The sequence below is a fragment of the Amphibalanus amphitrite genome, unplaced genomic scaffold (assembly GCF_019059575.1).
Source record: "Amphibalanus amphitrite isolate SeventyFive unplaced genomic scaffold, NRLGWU_Aamphi_draft 000435F_arrow, whole genome shotgun sequence".
NCBI classification, from domain to species: domain Eukaryota; kingdom Metazoa; phylum Arthropoda; class Thecostraca; order Balanomorpha; family Balanidae; genus Amphibalanus; species Amphibalanus amphitrite.
Genome location: NW_024881929.1, coordinates 157,939 through 182,680, shown reverse-complemented (window position 1 = coordinate 182,680; position 24,742 = coordinate 157,939). Strand labels below are relative to the sequence as shown.

The 24,742-nt window shown below is 47.6% G+C and overlaps 1 protein-coding gene across 1 annotated transcript; it reads right to left on the bottom strand.

Moving 5' to 3' along the window:
- Positions 1 to 3,762: 3,762 nt before the first annotated feature.
- LOC122391388 (neuronal acetylcholine receptor subunit alpha-10-like) lies at positions 3,763 to 24,742 on the bottom strand. Its single transcript, XM_043385218.1, has 9 exons — positions 24,422 to 24,742; positions 15,732 to 15,892; positions 15,472 to 15,516; positions 12,680 to 12,789; positions 12,193 to 12,373; positions 10,759 to 10,865; positions 10,300 to 10,547; positions 9,794 to 9,923; positions 3,763 to 4,853 (listed from the first exon to the last, which is right to left on the bottom strand). Exons 1-9 carry the CDS (start codon positions 24,495 to 24,497, stop codon positions 4,385 to 4,387), a joined length of 1,527 nt encoding a protein of 508 aa, XP_043241153.1. The 5' UTR covers positions 24,498 to 24,742; the 3' UTR covers positions 3,763 to 4,384.

Genomic DNA, 24,742 nt, shown 5'->3' with positions numbered 1-24,742 from the left:
CCTATGACGTCATACGCGAAGTCTCGATGGTCTAAAAATGTTGTATAGCTTCGCAGCGCTCTCAGAGTCGGGGAATGTTTCGCAGGGAGACGAAACTGAGGAAATCACAAGCTTTCAAATTTGTACAACTTTTTTCCTCTGATTTTCTTTTCCGTAAAGGTCGCCTGAGGTCATAGGCGGCCGAACGGGGGGGGGGGGCAACGGGGCACCGTGCCCCCTTTGATTTTGGCATGTTAACATAAGCCCTATTGGCGTTGCATGGAAAGAATGGGACCAAAAGTCGGCAGTGCCCCCCCCCCATAATTGAAGGTGTTTCACCGACACTGTTAGAGGTCCAGGTCAGTCACGTGACCCCTCCATTTACCGTTATGCATGCCCCATAGGTAATGATACAGGAACTGCTCAGTTAGCGCCAAATATGATCCAAATTTGTTTCAGGACTTGAAATCCTATTTTTGTGCCCCGTTTTCGTGGATTGATGCCTGGTCTGTATTCAACTTGGGCCTATGACGTCTTTTGACATCACTAAGAGTATTTGAGATCATCGCAAGTTTTCTTCAATAAGCCGAAATTAAGCACGAAAATAATAACTATAAATAGTTTCAGCTTAGCCCACTGATACACATTACCTATATTTAGGAAGTAGGACCTTTGATGGGAGGGAAGACAAATTGCTTCGTTAAGCTCCAATGATTAACTGAAGTTGTTCGGTTAAAGCGGTTCTTGCATAGTCTACGGTTCTGTGATTCAACGACATGACCTGCTTTTAGACGAACTCATAATGATGTAAATGTTAACACCGATATTATTGGTTTAGAGTGACTCGTGAGTATTTTGTGAGCAATCCGCAAATAATTTTCATGTAATTTGATGAGCACGTCTTCGACAACTATAGTGAGCCTTTCTTCCCGTCGGTAATTGTTCGTCGACCTCAGGATGGAGTCATGCACCAAGTCCCTGTGGAGCGTCGCAACTCTTATTGGACTCTCATCCTTCGCAGACAGGTGTAGTGCATCCGACGTTGTCAACGACCTTGCGGTTTCAGTAGTCACGACCACGTGAACGACATTATCTCAGGTCACCGGAATGGAATATCTGAGTTTCATCTCCTTGTGAAAGACCGTTCCTCGTGCGTCGACGAGCGGATGCAACGCTGAATGGTCGGCGCTATATAGTTGTTGCACCAGAAACATGACCCAGGAAGGCGGGAGAGAGCGCAGGCCTTTCAAAAAGCAGACCCACTGACACTACAGTAGCGTCTGATGATAGGAGCATTGTCTACTCATCTCGTAAGCGTGGACATTGAAGCGTTTGGGCATTGAACACCTACGAAGTAGTTTTGTTGCCTTCGTAACATGTTTCGAAGCTGTCTGTAGTGGTTGACACCTACAGCCTACTATGGATAGCTGGCATGAGGACGCCCACTGGTTGATCTGACCTGACCTGACCCCACCTAGCCTAAATGCATAGAGACATCATCTTTGATCAAAACTAATATAAAATTCGTATACAGCACCCCGAAAAAACCTACAACAAACTAAATTTAGCAAGTCCTACCGGTCCCGATTTTCCCGACTTTTGGGTCATTGACCTGACCTGGAAGGTCAACCAATGACCTAGGACCTTAAAAATGGACATCATCGACTTCTTCCCATTACGGAAAACACGCTAGTAATTCAGTGAAGCTCTAGCTTGATCAGAGACCGAACAGCAAGAGGGTCCAACGGACCCCCTCCCCTGTACGTTAGACGCACACCAAACACCAATGCGGGCGAGGGTTAAGACTTTTAGATGTGAAGTCTGATACATTTCAGATTGATTTGGTGAACAGTTTTAGGATAGCACTAGCAATTGTTAGCGATGCTTAAAGATATTTTGAACTAAGAATAATTTTAAATAACTTATAATTAAGTGCCATTAATGATCAAATTCATGAAATTTCGTTAACTTTAGGGTCGATGCGGACCCCCTAGAATCTAGATGGCTTCAGAAATTCTTTAAATTTGGCATGGTTGATACATTTAGGATACGTAACAAATTAATTTCGGTGACAGGGTGTTTGCAGAAATTTTTCGAAAAAGTGGGGCGTTTGATGCACCCTAGGGCGTAGGAACCTCACGAAAAGTGGGGGTCCAGCAAAACTTCAATTGACGTGGCCCCCCAGCACCCTGTTCCTACGCCTATGGAGTGTTGTGCTGAACAGCCGACTACCGGAATAAGCATCTGTTCATGATTCCATCGAGGCCAAGAAGCAAATTTATACAGCAGGGTTGTGCTCGACTCAAAAAAATTTGCCGACTCGACTCATCATTCAGCTTCAGAATGCCCTGACTCAACTCTGACTCAAACAAGGAGCTGATTTTTTCCCTTGACTCGACTCATGACTCAAGCGGCTCAATGAAAATATGAGTTGACTCAAACTTGACTCAATTTTTTTTTGTTGTTGAGTGAAGTGTGTTGACTCAAAATTGACTCAGATAAAAAAGTTGTTGAGCGGGGGGGGGGGGGTGAAAAAATCCGGCAGCAGGGCTAGGCCTAAGTTGTTAAGCGGGGGAGAATGAAAAACTTATACTATATATTGTTTCTAGAAAGTTGAGTCAGCTGACTCATGTTCCTAAATGTTTTTGACTCAGCTCAATGTCAAAAGTTATTTTACTGACTCAACTCTGACTCAACTCAACACCTTAATATTTTTGTCTGACTCAACTCTGACTCAACTCAACAGCTCAGCATTTTATCCGACTCGACTCAAATCTGACTCATTTGAGTCAGAGTTGAGTCAAATTTCTGACTCGACTCATGAGTCAAGCACAACCCTGTTATACAGCAGGATGGCTGGCAATATGCAGGCGAGGGTGACAAGAAACACAGCAAGACGAATTCCACGATTTTATTGATGCTCCTCCTCACTCCTATGTTATTCCTCAGTCATAGACGACCCGTGGTTCGTCAGCAGCGGCTCCGATAATCGAAGAGCTGCACAGCAGGTTTGCATTGAAATATACGCAACCGACTATAACAACCTGAGGATGTCTTGAGATTAAATGCTACTCTCAACCTCGAGGATAGCTGTCATGTCCATTTCTGTCCGTTTTTGATGGAATCAAGTAATACACAATGAAAGGGTGGGAGTTGGAAAACTAAGCTAGACGACCAGCTATCACTGAAAACAATTAAAAAGTCCGCTCGATTACGGGGATGTATACGCAGAAATGGGATCGAGTGGGCATTGCCTCACTTCCATGTGGTTGGCCGAGACACGACAGACGAACCCGGAACCATTCTCTGACCTACCAATATCCCGACAGGCGACAGGTATGTAGGTACGCTGGTCATCCTGATAACTATTCTTCCTTCTATAAAACTCATCAGTCTAGCAATATTAAAACCAGCTGGGAATGAATTGCAATATACGATGAAGAACGACTCATGCTCTTAAGAAGCACCTGAATGCATATCTGAATATCCGGCGAATGCACCTAATTTGACCAAATCTGCACCTTATCCTTTTTACAGCAAATATCTTCATTTTATGAATTTATTTTAGTGTTTTAATCGATGATACTCTCTGATAACATGACAAAGGAGGCATACAAGCAATGAGTGCAACCCTAGCTGATGGCTTCTAAGAGATACACTGAACCTAATTTCACCAATTCTGCACCTAATCTGCACCAAATGTGCACCAAATGTGTACCAGATGGCCGTCGTGAAAACGGCTATCGACTTGCCATATGAAAACGAGTTATAGCGCCTTAGATCTATGGGCTTTCTTATTATACTCGTATATGAAGTATGCGGTTAGAGTCATTTCAGCTTTTGAGAAGGCAAAACATTGACCGACTCCGGTCTATAAATTATCTTCACTATACTGTTATCAAAGTCTGTAAGCGGAGGAGAATGATCAATGTTCATTGTCATGGTCAAGGTCATGCGTATAGGAAAGTTGTAAATACACGCGACTAGGTCACATGCTTTCTGCTTGCCAAAAGCAGTTCGCATGTCTGACAAAACTGGCATTGCAGTGCTATTCAATTTCCTGGACTGGGGGTTCCGTCAAGCATCAGATAAGACATCAGCAAGAGGAGCCCAAGCGCTGGGTTTCTTTGGTCTTCCATTCGTACCGCAATGACCTGCGCAGCGGCATCCATGCAGGTTCACCCGAGGCATTATTTAGCTCTTCTCGGTTCTAGCTCTCATTCGTACTTCGGCTGACCTACCGCTGTCGGGATGTTTTTCAAGTAGGCTAATTTGTCCTATCCTGATAACACCTTTCACGCTAGTGTGCGCTGGACATCTCTCCTGAAACATATCACGGTATGTACGCGATTTGGAACGTTGTTCTTGTCAAAGCGACGCGACGGTGTCCACCCATGAGATAAGCTCAGTCGGGTCGCTGGTAAAGACTCCGCTTGTAGACGGGCAGCACGACCAGGAACAACAGACTGGAGAAGGTCGTGATGACCAAAAAGAACCAGAAGAGCACGCGGTCGGCCACGATGGCCGAGCGCCGCCACTGGTCGCGCGCCGAGCCGCCGCCCTCGCCGTCCCGCTGGGGCCGGGCGGTGCGCGCCGGTCGCCCGGGCCCGTCCGGAGGGCCGCCGTTGGACTGCGGCACCAGGCCGTGACCGAGCTCGCCCAGCGGCTCGGCCCCATCGCCGCCGGCCGGCTGCAGAGGGTCGAGCGGCAGCCGAACGGTGCCCGACTTGCTGCAGCCGCTGCGCGCCACGGGCGAGCCGTCGGCGGGTAGTCGCTCCTGGGTGGGCCCGCCGGCGCCGCGGTGGCCCCTGCGGTTCGAGCGGCCGTCCCGGTGTGAGCGCCTCGAGCTGCCCCTGCGGCAGGGATGGCCGCTGCTGAAACATACAGACACATGCACGGTTAGTATGGGTCTTCCCAGACGCGCGTCAGACAAGTCTACTGTCTAGCAAAGTTCTGCCGATGTCGCTAGTTTTCAATCTGTCTCAGTTCACATTTGATAACGCATAGAAACCTAAAAATGACTGGCGCACATGTAATCTATTTCCGACTAAAGACATATAACTTTTATGAAGTTTTCAATTTGAACTTGAAACTTGACGTTTCGCCCGATATTATACAGGATGACACTATTCCAACACTGTCCGGAAAAATGGCAGAAATTTAGGCTTGCGCACTCTGAATGTACAAAGCTGTATAAACGTAATTCTGATGTCTGAATTGATCCTGAACCGATCATGGACTGATTTTGAGCCTGTGCCTACTAATCACTATTTCAAGTCGTATCCACTACCCACCCAACGGCCGTAAAACATTTTTGATGATCATGGAACCACGAGGATTCCACTACTGATCGCCACATCACAAAACGAATACGACGATTGCGGTAAGGATGATGGAATGCTGGTCAGCCCATGAATGTCGCCAAACACCATAACATGCTTCGTCTATATGGACTGTCGGAAAGGCCCTCTATGGACCATCTCCACCGATGATTAATCACAATCGATCGCCCTGTTAGGGAGATGGATAATCGCTTTCTCGGCGGGTCGTCAGTGGCCGGAGGAAGACAACAGCCGCATTAGGCTGGCGGCCCGGCGCCCGGCGCGTGCCAGATGCTGGTTACGGCCCATGGCTTCTGCTGTGGTCACCCGGCGCAAAACAGCGCGGCGGGGCGGCCGCGGCCACCCCTGCCGGCCGACCGCCGCCTGCCGACGCGAATCGGCTGGCAGCGGGCCCGCGGGAGCGAGTCTTGATTAGTTTCATTGTACTCGATCCCAGCCTGATGAGACCACGGTTAGGGCCAATGGCGCCGATCTGAAGCCCATAAATTCTGCGGTGATATTGAGACACCAAGGTTGACTGTGTGTGAACGAGCTTTAAACACGTACCACATCTTTGTCCTACTCAGACATGAATAGTGACAAGCAGGGACGGCGCCACGGATTTTGCCTTGCGGGGGCAGGTTTTCAGAAAAAGGGCCCAAACAAGATGGGGGCCCAAACTTTCCGAAATATCGTCAATACCGTCAATACTATGCAAGCCTTTATTTGTACCTTGACCTACCATTCCCACCACCGTTGCCTTCTACACAATAACTTTTGTGTTAAAAGACACACTCTTAACCCTCGCCCGTATTGGTGTTTTTCTAGCCACGAACGTATGGGCGGGAGTCCGTTGCCCCCCTTGCCGTTTCGCCCCTGATCAAGCTAGACCTTCGCAGAAAAAAAACGAGCGTGCTGCCCGTGACGAAAGGAAGCCGATGATACCCAATTTTAAGGTCCTTGGTCATCGGGTAACCTTCCAGGTCAGGCCAATGACCCAAAAGTCGGGAAAATCGGGACATGTTAGAACGTCGTAAAGGATGGCTGCTATGGTTTTTTCGAGGTGATGATCACGAATATCATGTAAGTGATGAACCTAGACGATATCTTCATGCATTTATTTAGGCCAGGTCGGGTCAGGTCAAGTCAGCTCAACCAGTAAGGGGTTTGCCGCGTATTCGAAGTAGGTGGCAACCGCCTCTGACAGCTTCGTAACATGTTACGAAAGCACCAAAATTACTTCGTAAATGTTCAAATGGCTGCTAAATTTGAATTCAGCTCAAAAAACTAGCCTATAAACATGTAAAACTCGAACAAAGTGAACCGAGGTCATCAAAGGTCAATGAGCTGACCTGACCTTCCGGTGACCTTGTCACCCACCCTAATTCATGGAAGCAGCATCATATCCCATGTTTGAACGCTTGAAACCACGAAAAGACTGCAAACGCGCGGCTCATGCGAGCCGACATACGCTGAATCGCGATTCCAGCCAAACATGGTCTAAAAAAGTAGGTCACAGGTTAAAGTTCATTAGGGTCAGGATCATTAAATCTTTAGGATAGGTGTAAAATTGATCAACGCGAAGGTATTGAAAGTTCCGTCTCGATCAGCCGCTCTTTACGCGAGTTATTCGCGAAAAACCGAGGGGGTCCGTTCGACAACAGGCAAGACATTGTTCGTGTGGTAACATGAATAGGTAACTGTATTTAGGGCCTTGTAGGTAACCTTTTTTGTTGGAAGCTGTTTACTATCCTGACCAACGAATTCCACGTAAACAACCTGAATCAGCCTGAGCAGCCAAAATTCTGAACAAAAGCGTGTTTTCAATACTCGAGTTTATCATGCCCCGCCTCCCGGCTGGAAAGTGACTCGGACGGACAGAGTGGCTCAAACAGGAGCTCGGCTCGACAGGGCCGGCCCAAAAACACCGTTACACACATGACACAGGAGCGGCGCCTGGGGTAATGCGATTAGGTTGACCTTAAAGGGACCCTCCCACCTTCAAAAAAGTTAATGAATTGGCATGAAAGTGATGTCGCTCGGTTCAGAAAGGGCAAAAACGAATATCTACCAAATTTCATCGAAAAATATTGACCGGTTTTCAAGATATTAGACTTTTACTTCTGTTTACTTTTTGGGATCTCCGCTGTTCCTAGCGACTTTATTTGAAAGTGCGGCATTTGTTGCGCGCAAAGCAGCATATACCACCGCGTGCTACAAAACGTTTTAGTCAAACATTTAACGGACGTTCGAAAGCCTGATACGTCATCAGATTCCCGTAATGGTTGAGAGATAGGGACCACGCTGGTCCCACCCTGCAAGTAAAGGGAAGAAATTTCTTGAACACCATAAAGCTGCGGGGGTTGCGACCAGGGTAAATGGTGGTTTCTGAGCCTGGCCGCAAACTTGGCTATCTCAACTCAAAACTAATGTTAAGGTGGGAGTGTCCCTTTAAGGCCCTCGCATGAGTGGTATGGGCCCTCTCAAGTATGGTACGGTTGACCCCGAAGGTTGACCGGCGGTCAGGGTTTAGTGCGGCGTACTCGCGGGCGATTTCGATATCATAGGGACCCTATGAGGCCTAGTTTCTATGTTCCCCCGAGACTGGATATGGGCCCTCTGAGGTCTTGAATGGGCATTCAGAGACCTGTTACGCCCCATTAGGCCTAGTATGGACAATCTGAAGCCTGGTATAGGCACTTTGTGGCCTGGTCCCCATTAAGTCTATTATGAACCTTCTAAGGCCTAGTAGAGGTCTCAGAGACCTGGCTTGGCCCCTTGAGACCTGATATGGTCCTTCTGAAGCCTAGTTGGGGCCCCTGAGGTCTGGTATGGGCCTTCTGAAGTTCGGTAGATCCTCAGTTTGGCATGGCCATTGGAGCCCGGTAAAGGCCCTTTTTTGACTGGTAGGGACCCTCAGAGGCTTGATATGGGTCTTTTTATACTACTAGGGGGCTCCTGAGGCGGCCTGCTATGTACCCTCTCAGACATTCTAAGGACCTTACCAGACCTTTTAATGGCCCTCTCAGTACTGCTGCACTCTGCAGGCCCTCGCATGAGTGGTATGGGCCCTCTCAGGTATGGTGCGGGCCCTCCTAGTCATTGCAACAGTCCTCTCAATACTGCTGGGGGCCCTTCCATGATTGTCATTGACTGACATAACCCTCAGTAATATGTCAAGGTACGGGCCCTCACATTACTTGCGATGGCCCCCTCAGTACTGTTATGGGCCCTCTCAGTACTGATATGGGCCCTGTCACGGCTGGTATGGGCCCTCTCAGGCATTTTACAGGCTCTCGCACTCCTTCCAAGGGCCATCTGAGCACCGCTGCGGGCCCTGTCATGACTGGTATGGGCCCTCCCCTTCTCAGACATAATATGTTACTTACCTCCCAGACCTTGCCTGGGCCCTTTCAATATTGAATGGGCCCTCTCAGACGTGGCATGGGCCCTCTTTGGCCCGGGCCGTTTCTACAGCCTGGGAAGATAGGACAGGGCCACAATCACCCAAGATACAAAATAAATGATTTTCTTTCACTTTTTTGTGCTTAATTGGGCCCTTTTCCAAAAACATGGGCCAAAGCCCGTAAGTTTTATCTTGGCGGCGGCACCTTGAGAAGGCCCCTTTTGGCTTAATTCCCCACTCCTGAAGTCATTTCTACAGCTCTGCCCAGAAGTCTTCTTTCTGCACAGTCAGAGAGTATTCCGCCCATACCTGACCTGCTGGCTGAAAGAGGGCCCCAGTGTTCAGAGTTGGGGGGGCGGCTGCCCCCTCTGCCCCCCCTGTGGCGCCGTCCCTGGTGACAAGGCTGGAAAGACCAGGCTGCCACATTGCCGGTTCATTCATGATTTGGAAATAAGTTATCGCAGCTGATTCAGTTGGCGTTTGGCAGGCATTCGCAATGACTTTACGCAGTTGTTTGCCTTCCTACAACCGTCTGTGTCGAGTTCTCAGCAGCTCAAACTGCAAAAGAGCAAATATCGTGGGTGTACGCTGCTGCACGCTAACGATTACCTACTGTCAGCAATAAAAATAGTTCACTTTTATGATTAAATCAGCCAAAGACTGCACTCAATGCGTATGGCTATCCTTCTCCCTTTTGCACATCCTAACCGCGGTATTCATTCAATCGATCGCTAGCTGAACGTCCTAATGCTGATACAAAACATACATTAGCAAATGAAAAGGAAACAGATCGCGCAAAGACACCAATCTTTCTCCTTTATCGATTGTTATTGTGCTATCACCCAACCGGAGAGTCAATAGTAAGATCATAACGTGGATGGGTGCAGAACAGGGGACTGGTGATAGGACGATGGTTTCCGGTCACATCGCCGAACAATTTATTGCGATCGACAATTTTTCCGGCTCAAAACGGACATGACGGAATAAAAATCTTTTTTTTTTTTTACATGCTTGCATTCCAGTTGTTAATTTGTGTAGCGTGTAGGTCTGCCGTTATCTAAACATAATTCGACTGGTACGGACCTACCTTTTGAGCGTGATGTATTTGATCCACCGTGACATGTTCCTGGCCGGGCCACGGTAGTGCAGGTTGAGGACCACAACGGTCATGACGATCGAAACAGACGTGATAGCCATCACAGCAGTCAGGTAAATCCCTGCGACGAATGGCAGTCGTGATGATCATGACAGCAGCCAGGCGAACCCCAGTCAATGCTAAATGACTCGCATAATATTGTGTCTTAGCATTTACCAAGTCAACTCTTATCATGAGACACTACCAGCCCTCGCAGGCATCTAGCTAATTTGTAATTCTAACAACCGATATTTGTCGAAAGTGCGAATATAAGTGCGAAAAGTAACCGAGAGGTGGTTAAGAATTCATGTTGCGATACGTATTTCTCTTGCTCATCAAAACATATCTCCCGTTTTGACCATGGTGACTGAACAATCGGCAGCTCCATGACATGTGCAATCGAGCAGATTTTCATGTGCGATCACCAAGGAAGCCATCTCTGGCGATGTCACTCCCACCTATGAGCGGAATGCTGTCGGAGGTTTCCGGCATCTTCTCTGCGATGGCCAGCATGAAGACGCTGAAGGCGAGCAGCACCGTGACGCCGAGGGAGATCTTCTCGCCGCTCTCGGGCGGCATGCAGAACACCAGCAGCGTCAGCACCGACATCATCATGCACGGCATCACGATGTTGTACATGTAGAACAGCGTCTTCCGCCGGATGATAAGCGTGATGGTGACGTCCGGGAATGGTTCCGGACAGCAACTGTGAATGCAGTGATGTCAGACAACAGTTGACGTCAGGCACAGGTTATTTCTAATAACAGGTGATGTCAGGCATCAGGTGACGTAAGACATCATATGTCGTAGGCCATCAGGTGACATCAGACGAAAGGATCGTCAAAACTGACCTCATGACGCACGCGCAACGATAATGTGAACAAGAAACTGTGGTGAGCAGGACCGGTCCGTCTGACCTGTAATAGACGACGTTTCTGTTGATGCGCGCCTCGAGCAGCTCCCACTCGCCGTTGGGCACGTAGTTGGATAGATCCACCTCCTGGGTGCGGTTCGTCACGTCCACCTGAAGGAGCGGGCGGCAGGCCGTCACCCTTACAGCTACAAGACGGAATGGAGTGAAGCTGATGACGTTACGTCTACGGCACAATATTTGTTTAGATGCAACAAATTTAACACCCCAACTTTGATGCTGGTAAGCTGATTTTCCCGAACTGTGGAGATCGTTGCATGCTTGGACCTTCAGAGGAGATTTTAGATCATGTCACATGCTTCAACGCGCTCATAGTTGGGCACACAGGAGGACCTAGAAAAGACGGTACCGTAAAGCAGCTTGCTGGCTTGCGACTGACCTCGAGCTTACGGGATTATCATTATGCCTTCCTACAGAAATAATCTTCAAATAAGTGCAACAGAAGTGCGTAGGAGAACTAAGCTCACGCCAACGTAATGCCGTTGTAAACGACCTATTTGTGAGAGACTAGTGAGGTGTAGATGTTATTCATTCATTTGTGCTCACTTAGCTGTTTATCCCGACACATTTATTGCCGATACATGCACCTAAAAAGAGTTGAGTAAATGCAAATGAGAGAACCACCGCGAACCTCGCCACATTTATGTCGCCTCTTATTTTTCATCAAGTACCTACTGCAAGCGATTAGACCTCTGCGGACGTGACGTCTCTTCATTATGTTGCCAGAGGAAATCTAACTAAGTAGTTTTCGTCTATCTGGCCGGCACATCTATAATGGCATCGCCAAGCAGGACCGGCGCGGCGGCGCTCTCACTTTAATCAGCGCTCGGCTGGCCTGCGGGCGCTAACGAGCTCCAATTCCAGCTCCTGCCGCCGGCGGGGGACTGAGTCACGGTTCCCTCTGACAACCACGACGCAAGGACGGATTTTGGGAGGACAGACTGCGAGAGCAGACTCTACATAGGCACAGAATGCGGGTACAAACTTTGCGAGGGCAAACTCAGCGGGTGACAGACTGTAGAGTGTAGGTACAGACTCAGCCAGCACAGGCTATGTTTCCATGGCGCTCACGAACAGTATCCGACTGGGAATCGGATCACGGAGTCCCGATTTCAGAGGTCGCTTCCATGACTGATCTGGTCATAAGTGAGATTCAGACCAGGATCGGCAGGTTTTGAAATTCAGACGACCGCTACATGGGGGCGGACATTAGCTCCGATGCTATTGCTTTGCTGTACGACTAGGACTGGATATTGCACCCAGATAACTGAGCTTGCTCCATCGCGGCAGAGCTCAGTACACCTTACACGGAGCAGAGGGACACACTGTTCAGATGTATAACGTTTCCGTGGAACTTTTGTGTTGGCTTTTTGAATCATTATTTGAGCGAAAAAATGACTGTTAGTAAGTTCGTTCTCACCTGAAAGCCATTGTAGGTCCAGCTGCCCAGTTTCAGAATGCACGTCTGGTCGTCGAACGGGAAGTAGGTAACATCCACGGCGCACGTGGAGCGAAACTTGGTGGGCGGCGGCCAGAACACGCGGCCGTCGCTGTGAACCATGGCCCTGCTCTGCATGTAGCCTCGCGTGTAGTCATCCGCGCTGAAACAAACGAGGTCGAGTGCAGAGGATGCCGGGAAGCGCGATTTATGCGTCTAACGAGCACCCGCATGATCACTGATTTTAGTTCAAGGAAAGGCCCGAACAAGTCACAAACAGAAATAAAATATTTAAATTATGATACACTGCAATACTTACAATGCAAGTAATGCCAACCGAGCCAGGAAATAATTTAACCGATCATGCATTGCATATCGGCTATATGTTGTGTAGGTATAGGCACTACATGTCAAATTAATTAAGGTTTCGATTGAGACAAACTTGCGACGTAAATGGAGATGGACTCACTTGTTGTAGAGCACAATGTCTGGCAGCCATATTCTGTGGCAGGGCACACGCAGCTCGGAAAGACCTCCAAACTGACGCGGATCCCAAGTCAGAAGCTCATCCTCCCACTCCTGAGACAAATCAAAACACGATTAGCTGCAACAGTCATGCACACCACACAGAGAAAACATAAGCTCCCATCGCCCATAGGGGAAAGTGGGGTAAGACGGGCACCTTAACTTTGGAGCCATTTTTCGGCCGGTTAGAAACATCATAGAAACGGGAAACTGAGTGAAAACCTTTTACAGACATTTTACTTCCATTTGCCAGAAGATGAGACTTAGACCTGACTCAACAAATAAACTGCAGCTATTTTTGCAAAACCTTGCAAAAACCCATCTTACCCCACTCCATGGGGTAAGACGGTCACATGGGTAGGGCAAGACGGCCAGCTTCTTTCACCGACCAGCACAGCTCGCAGCAAATGCCCGAGATTAGCCGCATTGATACAGTCGCTCGTTGGTCTCAAGTGCTTCGGAAATGGCAGTATACGAGATTCGTGCAGAAGGCGTATACTCGTATATAGGCCCTAGTTCAGAAGCCATGTAGAGCCGTTTTTCACATTCATTATTCGAGAATAAACTGTGCCGAAGGAATATTGCTAACATGTCTGTGAGTATCGGAATCGAACATATTCTTATCAGAAATGCTTCTTTTTTTCCTACAGCAACAAAAATATTTTTACCATTACAGACCCATCGGATTCATAGTTGCCCGTCTTACCCCAAACTCAATGTCAGAAGTTCAGCACGATTTTTCTCTGTGGACAATTTGATGCAGACAAAGCAAATCCGCGGTGAATGAACACTGGAGGCATATGAGTGTGCCACAAGTGATTGCCAGTTTTTAACTCTATAGTGCTGCACACAAAAGCTTGCACAATACATTATGAATGTTTTCAATGAAATGAGTGTTTTAAAGAAATCAAAATAAAAGATTATTGACCGAACACAAATTCACCAGACTTCAATGGCGGTGTGTAGTGGGAAAGGCTATTCTGGTCCTAATTTTTCTCGCTCGTAGCGCTATTGGTTTGGTCTGCAGAGGGGGTGCCCGTCTTACCTACCTTGACCGTCTTACCCCACTTTCCCCTATGTGCTATGTTTCCATCCTGAAAAGCTAATGGGGCATTACAAATAACATATATCACTGAAGATTGATGACTATAACGCAAGTTCTGTAGCGGTTTGAAGAGACATGTCTAAGATGTCTCATATTGCGATCGTAACATACGTGTCTAAGATGTCTCATATTGCGATCGTAACATACGATAACGCAGGGGATCGATCAGGATCTTTTTACGTTTTCTCTACAATTAGGTGTAAGTAGCTGGAAACATGTTAACCCGCGCCCTGCTGGGGGTCCTGGATTTCCACGCCCTGCTGGGGGGGGGGGGGGGGTGTTTGAACACCCCCCCTTGTAACTCGGCTCCTGGGCCACGTAGCGATACGCGGAAGGCGGCGTTCGAAAGAGCGTAAAAAATAATGACGAAATCACATCGGTCAATTTTTTGGTCAGGTCAAAGGTCAGGTCACCAGAGGTCATTGAAGGCAAAATTTCGCCGATTTCCAGGTCGAATGTCGAAAATTTCCAAGAAGCCAACGCATAACTCGGGAACCAATAGAGCTACAGCGCCGCGGAAAAGCGCATTCGATAGCCCTATTAACGCCCTTTCTGAGTAATTCTCTCAGATTTGACCTAACGTCAACGGTTTTGCCTGCAGGGGGCAAAAACTGCAAAAATAGCCGATTTTTTTGAAAACAGTTTTTCTGCAATAACTTTTGACCCAAGCCTTGTACGAGCTTACTTTTACCGGCATCGTGTTCCTCTCGTCAAGACGCATCGAATGAACTATAACTTGACCTTGAAAGGTCAACTTGAAAATTTGACCTCAGGTCAAGGTCATGACCTGACCGGAAAGGGTCATGTTGCATATCAGTCGATCCGTATCGTCGAGCTGAACACATATAAGGCGTTTTCATCGCTCTAGCATGCCTCTATCAAAAGTTATTTGCGAAAAACTGTTAGATACCATTCGTGACCTAAGATGACCTCAGGGCATAAACAAGGGTCACGGACACCATTTTTAAGTTCAGTGTGTCTAAACCACTTGTAATTCGGTGTTTGGGAGTGTTTATAATGTCTTTCATCCAAAAGAGGCGCATTTCAATTTTCTCCCATTGACTTATAATGGGGAGGTCGCAAAATTGACCTGACCTTAGGTCATCGATATCAAAATTCTGAGATATACATTTTGTACATGCTATTGCTCTTAGCAATCGCTGAAAGTTTCAAAGCGATCGGTCACTCGGTGTAGCTATGACAGACATTGAAAGTTTTTATGAGGTGAGGTCACTTCAAGTGACCTGGTGACCTGACCTTGAATGACCTTGGTCTGAAATTTTCACAACATGTGTAGAATTGATGTATGATAAGGTGTACCAAAAACGGCGGCGCTCCGCGCCGCCGTTTTTGAGATATTCGCGAAAAACCACAAGGGGGGGTGTTCAAACACCCCCCCCCCCAGCAGGGCGCGGGTTAGGCCTTGGAAAGAAATATACCGGCGGCTTTTATATCCTAACGACCTATTCAATAATGGAAAGTTTCAAAGGAATCATTTACTTAGTTGGTGTAATTGGCCAACTATCCATAAGCTATGCAAAAAAAAAAAACAGTTGGAGAGGGGGCATAAAAACGCGTCCGCATTGGCCCCGGCGCGGATTTTTTTTCAAATCTCATTATGCTCGACTTACTTGGTCAAGCCAAACATTCGTAGTTAACACTTGATTCTTTTCGTCCTGAAAAAGAAGCTGTCGTAAGTGTGAAATCAAACAAGGGTTACATCCTTAGTCCATACTCAGTTGCACATAACCACTCTGCCTCTTTCAATGCATTATGATAAATCGTCAGTAGGAAGAGAACATTTTTTTTATATTTCGGTACCATTTGCAAAAAAGAGAGCAGCAAAGCAAATTGTACTCGTATACGACGACCGTTGTGCACGCGAGCCTACCATATCGAATATCTGGGTGAGAGTGATTCCCAGTTTGATGATGACGGCCCGCGACGCGTTGAACACGGGCCGGACGTCCCGGTCGTAGCCCCGAGACAGGACGTCCATCAGTCGCTTCTCGTCGTTCTCTCGCGCGCTGGTTGTGTGGGAGTCCATCCGACCTGGACGAACAGGAAGGCAACTGGTTAGGTGGGGCGGTGTTCAGTGAGTGACGAGAGAAATTTATATGAAAGACGTGATTAAACTATGTAACGCGTTTGTCAACTAATAAACCCCTGGTAAGTACAGGTATGTTGGAAAATGACTTGTTTCAACTGCAAGCATAGGTGCGTTTTGAACATATCCACCAGTATAACGCCTTTTGGGGCGACTAACGGAGCGAGCGAGAGGGTGGGCCTTGCACGTGAGAAATTGCGAGGGGTACCTCCAAATGACTTGTGCAGTGTGCACGGCACCCTACTACCCGGTCTCTAGCGATGTACGTACCAAGTTTGAACACAATCGGTTCAGCCGTTCTCGAGATCTGGAAGCGGCACCCTGCACGTGCGCACGTGCAAAATGGGTCCCGACTGACTTTTGCACGGCACCTTACTAACCGATCTCTGACTGTGTACCAAATTTGAGCGCAATCGGTCGAGCCGTTCTCGAGAACTGGAAACGACCCCTGCACGTGCGCACGTGCAGCAGCACCCCAACTCTGGCACATAGATTTGCAGTGCCTAGTGGGTGCCTACCTACATGCCAACTTTCAGCGCAATCGGCCAAGTATGTAGTTACTGAGATATTGCAACAATTACAAAACTGACACTACTTCGTTTTGCACGTGGCACGTGCATAAGGGGTCACCCACATGCATCAAGAATAGTACAATACTTGGTAGAAGAAATGAAGCTACCCTACAAAAATTACCGCATGCAAATCGGTCAAGTGGTTGCTGAGATATAAGCCTCGCAAAAGCGTCCGCACGGCCGGCCGGCCGCTCATACTCAGAAATTTCCGTTAATCTAAGGAAAGACTACGCTCGCTTTGCTCGCTCCGTAATAATGGAAACAGAATACAATAGTCAACTCCAGCCATTTAGCACCAAATGTTTGGCAATGAATCTGTAGCGTCTGACTGGCTGCCAGATGTCAAACCAACAGCTCAATGCCAACGTCCCACGATACTGTAGTTCATTAGCTTATCTCAGTTCCTGCACGACGTCTGACCTACTCAGATGAGCGCCAGCTAAGGCCTTAAATACAGGAAAGCACGACAGGCTAGGGCGACGGATATCGTCACGATCGGCGTCACTGTAAGGGATTTTCCGTCTAGGGCAGCTTTAATAGAAGTAATGGCGGTCGTCGGCGGCGACGCGTCGCCTTTTGATGCTCGGCAGCGCTCGCCGAGGTGGCCTTCAGAGCGGGTCAGATGTGATGGGATTGGAACTGACGTCCGAAAGGCGACAGCATCCATCACACCACTCCGCTCCCCTCCCGGCCTCTACGGCCATGCCGGCGAGACGGGGCTGTCAGCCGACTCTCTCACAGCAAATAGAACGGAGATTCTGTCAGCTTCCATAGGCTCTCCATGGCAGTGATGTGAAAGAAGCCTACGATAGTTATAACGTCCACGGAACACTTACGCATTTGTAGGATAAAATATTGTGGCAGATCTAGGCCCGTTCTAGCCAGTAGAAAGGCTTCGTTGTTCCCTTGCTTCAGCTGGCGCGAAATTGGACTGCTGGCGTTGATACTGCGAGGGCTCGAGTCATTCTAATGGTTAAAATCAGGGACTCATGACAGATATGATGTGCGGTTGTTGGGAACAGCCGCAGCCCCTAGAATTCGGGGACAGATATACCAATACGACCAAGCTGGGCTACCGGTGTCCTAAACTTTGCCTTTAAATTTTCTCTATAATTCGGGATTTTCTATTGTCGGTAAAGTTCACGGCCGGTAGGTGTTACTCTGTTTAGCACGGCCTTGGCTTCGCCTTCGTCATTCCAGTAATCCGGAGCTTATCTTAAATATCAGTTATGGCGTATCTTCCACGCTCATTTTATGTGATGGAGGGATACCGACACGCCGCGCTGCGGTGGCTCGCAGGACGGCCGCTGCTGCCATACACACAGCGGCTCTTTTTATGTGCCCTGTCGTCGACGGTCGGTCGCGCCGGTCCCGGAGTTTTAGCGTTGCCGACGTGGACGATAACTCAGCACCGCTCCAATAGCCCGGCGGCCCAGTTGCAATTCATGAGCCGCCACCGCGCCGGTCAGCAGCGCCGTAACGGTGGTCAGCCGGGCGCCACCGGCTCCCGCATATTATCGGCCAATAGACGGCATGTAAACCCAACTCTGTCGACAAGAGAGAAATGATAGAAAACGACGGTTGTGACTACTGACTTATGACTTATGGACGACACTGTTATCCTGCACTGTTATCTGTTATCTTGCACTGTTATCTGTTATCCTGCAACTGACCCTAAGGAGCATCGCAGATAACTTTGATCACCGTTCGTAAAGAGCTTTGATGCAATTACCTAAAGACGTTTATTTTGTGACATCATAAGTAGAGCGGGTATCAAACATGTCGAACGTTTTCCTGTTTATAAGTAACGATATCAGGCTAATTCACTGTTCTCTGTTGTGTTATATCATATAAATAATGATAAGGGTTCAGTGGGAGGGCGTATATTTACGTTGGAGATGGGTGGGTCTGCATGTGAAAGTTTTTCTGTTTTGCATTGTGAAACCACGATAATATAACCACCATGAAGCCACGCGTGGCGTTCTGAGGCAGCAGCACCGACTCTGCAGGCCAGTTCTGCACAGACATACAATGCCAACAATGCGCAGGTCCGGCAGCGGGCCTTTGGCGGCGCGGCCGGCCGGCCCATGTCATTGTTTGCTGGTGGCAGACCGCAGGGCCGACTGCCAATTTCCGCATGGCTGATGAGCCATGAACGAGGGTCGAGATGTGCACGATAAAAAATCAAATATGGTTTGATATGGAACCGCATTGAGAATCAACAGCACGTGATCACATACCTACGACCTACGTCCTACCTACCTTTTGATGAGCAACAAAACATTGATTCCTCAGTTCAAATTAGCGTAATGCTGTTTTGAGTTGTCGTCCAGAAACTTCCTGCACCAAAGTACGTGCGTACCTAGATTGCGATATATTTAGATTTTTTAAGTAGTATTCACTTCACTTTAAAATCTACCGTGACAATTAACTTAGATATTATACCGAGCAGCTGTAGCATTGTGTTAGGAAGTTAGTGCAACAGAATTTGCTGTTGTTGGCAAGTTTCTCGATTAATCTAATTTGTCGCTGCTCCCAGAGATTTTTACACGAGAGACTGCTGGTCACTGTTTAGGGATCGCAGCTGGTGGAGCGATGGTCAAAAAACAATCCTAGATCGGAAAAAGCCGTGCAGGAGCATAGGCGGCGGAGCGGGGGGGGGGGGCATCGGGGCACCGTATCCCCCTTGATTTTGCCATTTTATTATTAGCCCTATGGGCGTTGTATGGAAAGAATGGGACCAAAAGTCGGCAGTGCCGCCCCCCCTTAATTGAAGGTGTTCCACCGCTACTGCGCAGGAGTTAATAAATGGCAAGTGCCACTGGCAGCAGCAATTAACAGCCGAGAAAGTTGGCTTCACAAACATGTGGAGTCACGCAGAACTGTGGGTGGCGGCGCGAGGTGGCTTATTATGAAAACACTAATGGATATGGCAAACGGTAATCGTGATCAAGGAGAACCGTCTTAGACGCCCAGGGTATAGGTAAGGTGTCCCATGCTCGTATTTAAAACACAATTATTTCTGTGATTTTATACAGCTTACAGGTGAAACATATAGGTAGAGGTACTGATAAAGCAAAATACTGGCAAAGTTTGTTGAACACCATTATTACTGGGTTGACTTAATGGCTCAAAACATGTTTTTATGTGACTTCTTAAATTCATATCTGTCATAACAACGACATTAATTAACTACTTAGTCGTCACTTGGATCTGATATGCTTATGTTAACAAGAAAACTGAATTACTTACCAAGAGCAGTGCGAATTGGAAAACAATTTTAGGAGGAGGGGTTCTTAGACGGTTCTTTCATATAACAAGTTACAAAAAAATCATGAAAATAAACTACATATGTGCTTCTACAGCATACAATATACATAGAATACAACGAAAAGAAGTGTTTCTTGCAGCCATCTACTTACTTATTATGAACGAACACAAAGCTAATCTATTTTAATGAGGGAAGGTAACCGAAAAAACTCAGATGGAGCGGCCCGGGCTGTAACGCTTTTGAGAGGCTTATACATTCCTGCAACGGTTTGGCCGATTACCTTGCACAGGGCTGCGGAGTCGATGGATTTACGGCGACTCCGACTCCGACTCCGGCTTTCAAAAACCAACTCCGACTCCGACTCCGACTCCGGGCAGAAATGTCGACTCCGATCGACTCCAACTCCCAACTCCGACTCCGCACACCTGGCAGGGCTGCGGAGTCGACAGATTTTCGGTGACTCCGACTCCGACTCCGGCTGGGGTTTCCAATATCGACTCCGACTCCGACTCCGACTCCGGTCACAACTGTCGACTCCGACCGACTCCGACTCCGACTCCGACTCCGACTCCGCAGCCCTGAGTCTGTCCTTGCAGTATATTTATAATTTTGTAAGATAGTTGCATCCACTCTACCTAACATCGGACTACCCTCGATGCATGTGGGTGACCCCCCACAATGCACAAAGAACATGCCACGCGCAAAAACAAAGAGGTGTCAAGTTTGTTTCGAGAGTTGCTGAAACGGGTGCGCTCAAACTTGGTACACACATACACCGTTAGGGACGGGTAAGTAGGGTGCCGGGAAGAAGTCAGTTAGAGCCCAGTTTGAACGTGCACACGTGCAGGATGCCGCTTCTACACCTCGAGAACGGTTGGGCTGTTTGCGCTCACATTTAGCACACTCCGTTGAGACCGTCGAGTTTTTGACGCACCTTTAGAGGTTACTGGCATGGGTGGAGAATGTTTGAAAAAGTTACCCCGGCCGGCGACCGATAGTCGGAAAGACGACTAAGCTCACGTTGTTGTCAACGATCATCATAAACAAACCCCTATTCTGACCCATGGAAATGGAATAATGGACGTTGTGTTTGTTCAATGGTGAGCGTTGTATCCGACATTGTATCATTCATAACATTGTTGGCGATGATTGAAAAGGCGATTTTCTTTTAAGTGATTTTTTTACTTAAACTTATGCAATTTCACAACATATCCAAACCATACCTATCATGAGTCATTATGAGTAAATGTTGCGTTTTCAGCTTTTTATTGTGTCTCAAAATAACTACAAAAAGATGACGGCTCACTTCGTAGGAGCTTTACAGAGAAAATTGAACGTTCGAACCAAAGCACTAAAATGGGTCACTGACATCCAGTGACACAGTCTTTTTCAATGTTGGGTGGCTCAACCTCTTATAAGACAAACAGGGAGTCTATCCAGGGATATCGACCGGTCCCGGTCTCGTAGCTCAATCGATTGAGCGTTGGACTCCGCGTGGCGAGAGCACGCGTTCCGGTTACAACAGTCCGAGCTCGCAGCGTGACGGACGCTCGGTGTATGAGCATCCTGACGGCTACGCCCTGACGGTATGGTTGCGGTTTGTGGCAGGCCGGTCGAAGGCAGTGAAGTCAAGCAGTGGTTCTAAAAAAGTGCGCCGAAGGCGCGCCAAATTTTCGAAACTGAACACGATTTGAGAGCAATCTTGGCATTGCCAACCACACGCGGGTCCTAGGGCTCAACGCCACCGCATGGTAAGTTGAGTACCTAAATAGTGTAAATACCTTCCTGAGTTGCAGTATTACGCCCATGGCAGTCAACGTCCGAAAAACGACAGTTTTCTTTTCTCGTATGGCGACAGCTTTTAGGATTTACAAGAGTGGAAAAGTTACCCCGGCCGCGCCGGGGTAGGCTGAAAGTTACCCCGGCCACGGCCGGGGTGGCCGGGGCAGGTTCTCCACCCATGGTTACTGGTCATTCCCAGACCTTTACATAGTATATGGGATACAGTTCGCTGCTTGTAACGGCACAGGCCGCAACCGCTCGATTTTTCCCCTGAGAAGTTAAGACCTTACTGCTTCACGTACGAGGACGAGGAGCGAAAAAGAGGTTGGGGCAGGTACAAGAGTAAAGTAATCTTGGGTACAAGCTCCGTCGGCGTTTCGCCCCTAATTGAATTTTAAGCTCCAACTAGACTATACCTACCTACTTACCTACCTAGAATATTTGTGATGCCTAGTCACAATTGATACCGAAATTTGCGATAAACAAAGTTGACGATAAACTTATGACAAATACGTGGACGTCAGCACGAACGCCCACCCTGATTCGAATTGTTGTGCAAGTTTCCTACCTAGGTATATCCTACCTTTTTACGCCCAATTAAGGCGGCAGTGCACACATTTCAGAAACAGTGCAGGCGATTTCGACAGTATCGGCATAGTGCAATCATATACTGTCATTGAGTCGCGGCACGATATTCGTCATATAGTGCAGCCATTTCGTCGTAATGCAGGTAAAAGTGGCCCAGGTTCAGGCATATTAAACATAGCACATATCATTCTTCAGATTGTTTCAATTTCGGGGTGCCGCATGTAATTGAGAATTTAGGCACTGTTCAGTAGGACCGGCATTGCATAAATTTGTAAGAAACAACAATTTTTATTTGACATTTCACGCTACCTGAGCCTCCAATGACACTCGTAGGTAGTCAGCAACGCCAAAAAAGTCACGCAGCCAGCTGCATTGTTCTTAGTGCAAAAGGTAGCCAGGGTATGTAATGTAGATGTCATCTGGCTGCCTTAGCTTCAATAAAACATAGTGCACCTAATGCGTCGGGTGCTTTCAAGTTCGGCATGAGCAATATTTTTTTCGGCTTTGTTCAATGTAATCCGCCACGATACTGAAAGGGGATGACAAAAATCTATAGCATCTCTGATCTTTTTGAACCCAGCAACGAAGTTATGCGGCCGATTCAGGCAATGCCACGTGACCGCCACGTGACCGTGTCACCGAATTTTTAGAGCGAGACTAATGATAAGCTAGTTCCTGAGAGCTGAAGCTGCGTTTTAACAGCTCTTTGACCAAGATTCGCGCAACTCTTGACATGCACAGATAGGGGCTTTCTAAAATAATTTCCCAATCCAGCAGCGAATTCGCTTGAGCCTCACCTAAATTGCTTTGCTTTGCGAGACGCTGAATATCATGCCACATGACATAACCGTGCACTATGACGAAATTGAACCTACGGTTGACTTAACCCGCGCCCCACTGGGGTCTGTGTATAACACGCCCTACTGGGGGGGGGGGGGGGGGGGGCTATTCATAGCCCCCCCTCCTAACTCCGAAACTACTGGGCCGATCGTCAAAATTCAAACGGCGTCTGATAGCCCCGGAAAAACTGTCGAGCGAAACCTAATTTCATTGACCTCGAGGTCACCGATGACATCACAGGTCAGGTCAAAGTAAAAATTATTAGCACTTTGGCTTGTTCACATTTTGGGCTCTGGCCGCCGTCTTACAAGTCAGATCAGGCTCATTTTTGGTTTCCACACTCGTGAACAGATGCTCTAGATACCTTGAGGGTACCAAACTTGTACCTTGATTTTCAGGTCAGGGTCAGGTCATCACAGGTCACGAAAATATTATATCATGCGTCGGTCACGTGACACATGTTTTATGGTCCATTTAGGCCATAAATTTCGAATTTGATGTCGTCTGTGTCCTTCGAGGTCATTTTGAGTCGAATTTAGCTTAGGTCAGGTCACTTTCAGGTCAAAAAAGGTCAAATTTTGAAGTTAAAATTTTTCAACAAAAAAGGTGTCTATTGGATGCAGTTTGAGCTCAGGAACACGATGGTGCCATTTATATTGGTGTACGATGTCAAATACGTACTGAAAAATTGATTTGAAAAATTGATAATTGTGATTTTTTGCAATAATGCGTATAACTTGGCCATTTTTGAAGATATTTAGCTAAAACTTGCTAGAGTTAGTCATAATCATGCGTTCTGTCACATATATTCCGGTTTTTCCAAAAAGTCAAAAACTTTTTGAAAAAATATAAAAATATAAATTTTGAATATTATTATATAAAATTTTCAAAATTTTCAAAATTTTGAAAATCCGAGATAACAGTTTGATAGCGCGGTCAATTCTGAGTCCTTTCATGCAAAGAAATTGGAGCTAGCTTAAAAACTGAGCTCTTGGGAGCGATTGCCGTGGTTCAATGTTTTGCGTCGAAATCGGACGAACATGACGTCACTCTGACGTCATTTCCGGCCGACCTATGGTAGCTACGAAGTTCAAATTTTGACATACGGTGTCAAATTGATGCAACCAAAGGTACTGAAAGTTTGGCGTCGATCCGTCAAGCGGTTTGGAAGTTATTGCAGAAAAACGGGAGGGGGGCTATAAATAGCCCCCCCCCAGTGGGGCGCGGGTTAATTTAAACGTACTTTCTTCTAATTTGAATGCTCTGTTTTTGAAACGTGTGTACTATTACCGAATATCACGCACTCGGCCGACCTAGCGGTGTACTATGCCGAACTGTCGAACTCGGTTGCACTATTACTGAACTGCGTGTGCACTATTTCTATAGTTGGCCGTAAAAAGGTGTATTTGACCTACGCTCACCTGAAGCGAGGTATGCAGGATGTAGGAGGAGCACCAGAAGAGCCGCAGACGTCACCCGTCTCTTCTGCGGCCCCATCTTCGACTGGAGTCACCGGTGCCGCCTGCAGAAGATCTGTCACAGCGGCACCGATGTACCCGAACCGTCCATCGGGAGTGTGGCGGTGTCTTTACGGGGCTTCAAGTCCTTTACAGACGATTTGCTTCTGTCGCGTGAGTTTGATGGCGGTCCAGGCTTATGCTTGCTGTAACGGCGTCGGTGTGCGATCCAGACTGCCGTGGCGGTGAGTCCTATTGAGGCTATAGCTCAAAGGTCAGCGGTGA

Bases quoted from the DNA above. Each gene is read 5' to 3' on its own strand.
- LOC122391388 (XM_043385218.1), bottom strand. From the start codon at position 24,497: ATGGGGCCGCAGAAGAGACGGGTGACGTCTGCGGCTCTTCTGGTGCTC. The intron at 12,790-15,471 runs GTAAGTCGAGCA...GATTTGTCTCAG, and splicing joins CGAATGTTTGGCTTGACCAA to GAGTGGGAGGATGAGCTTCT. The intron at 10,866-12,192 runs GTGAGAACGAAC...CCGCTCCTTCAG, and splicing joins GGACCTACAATGGCTTTCAG to GTGGACGTGACGAACCGCAC.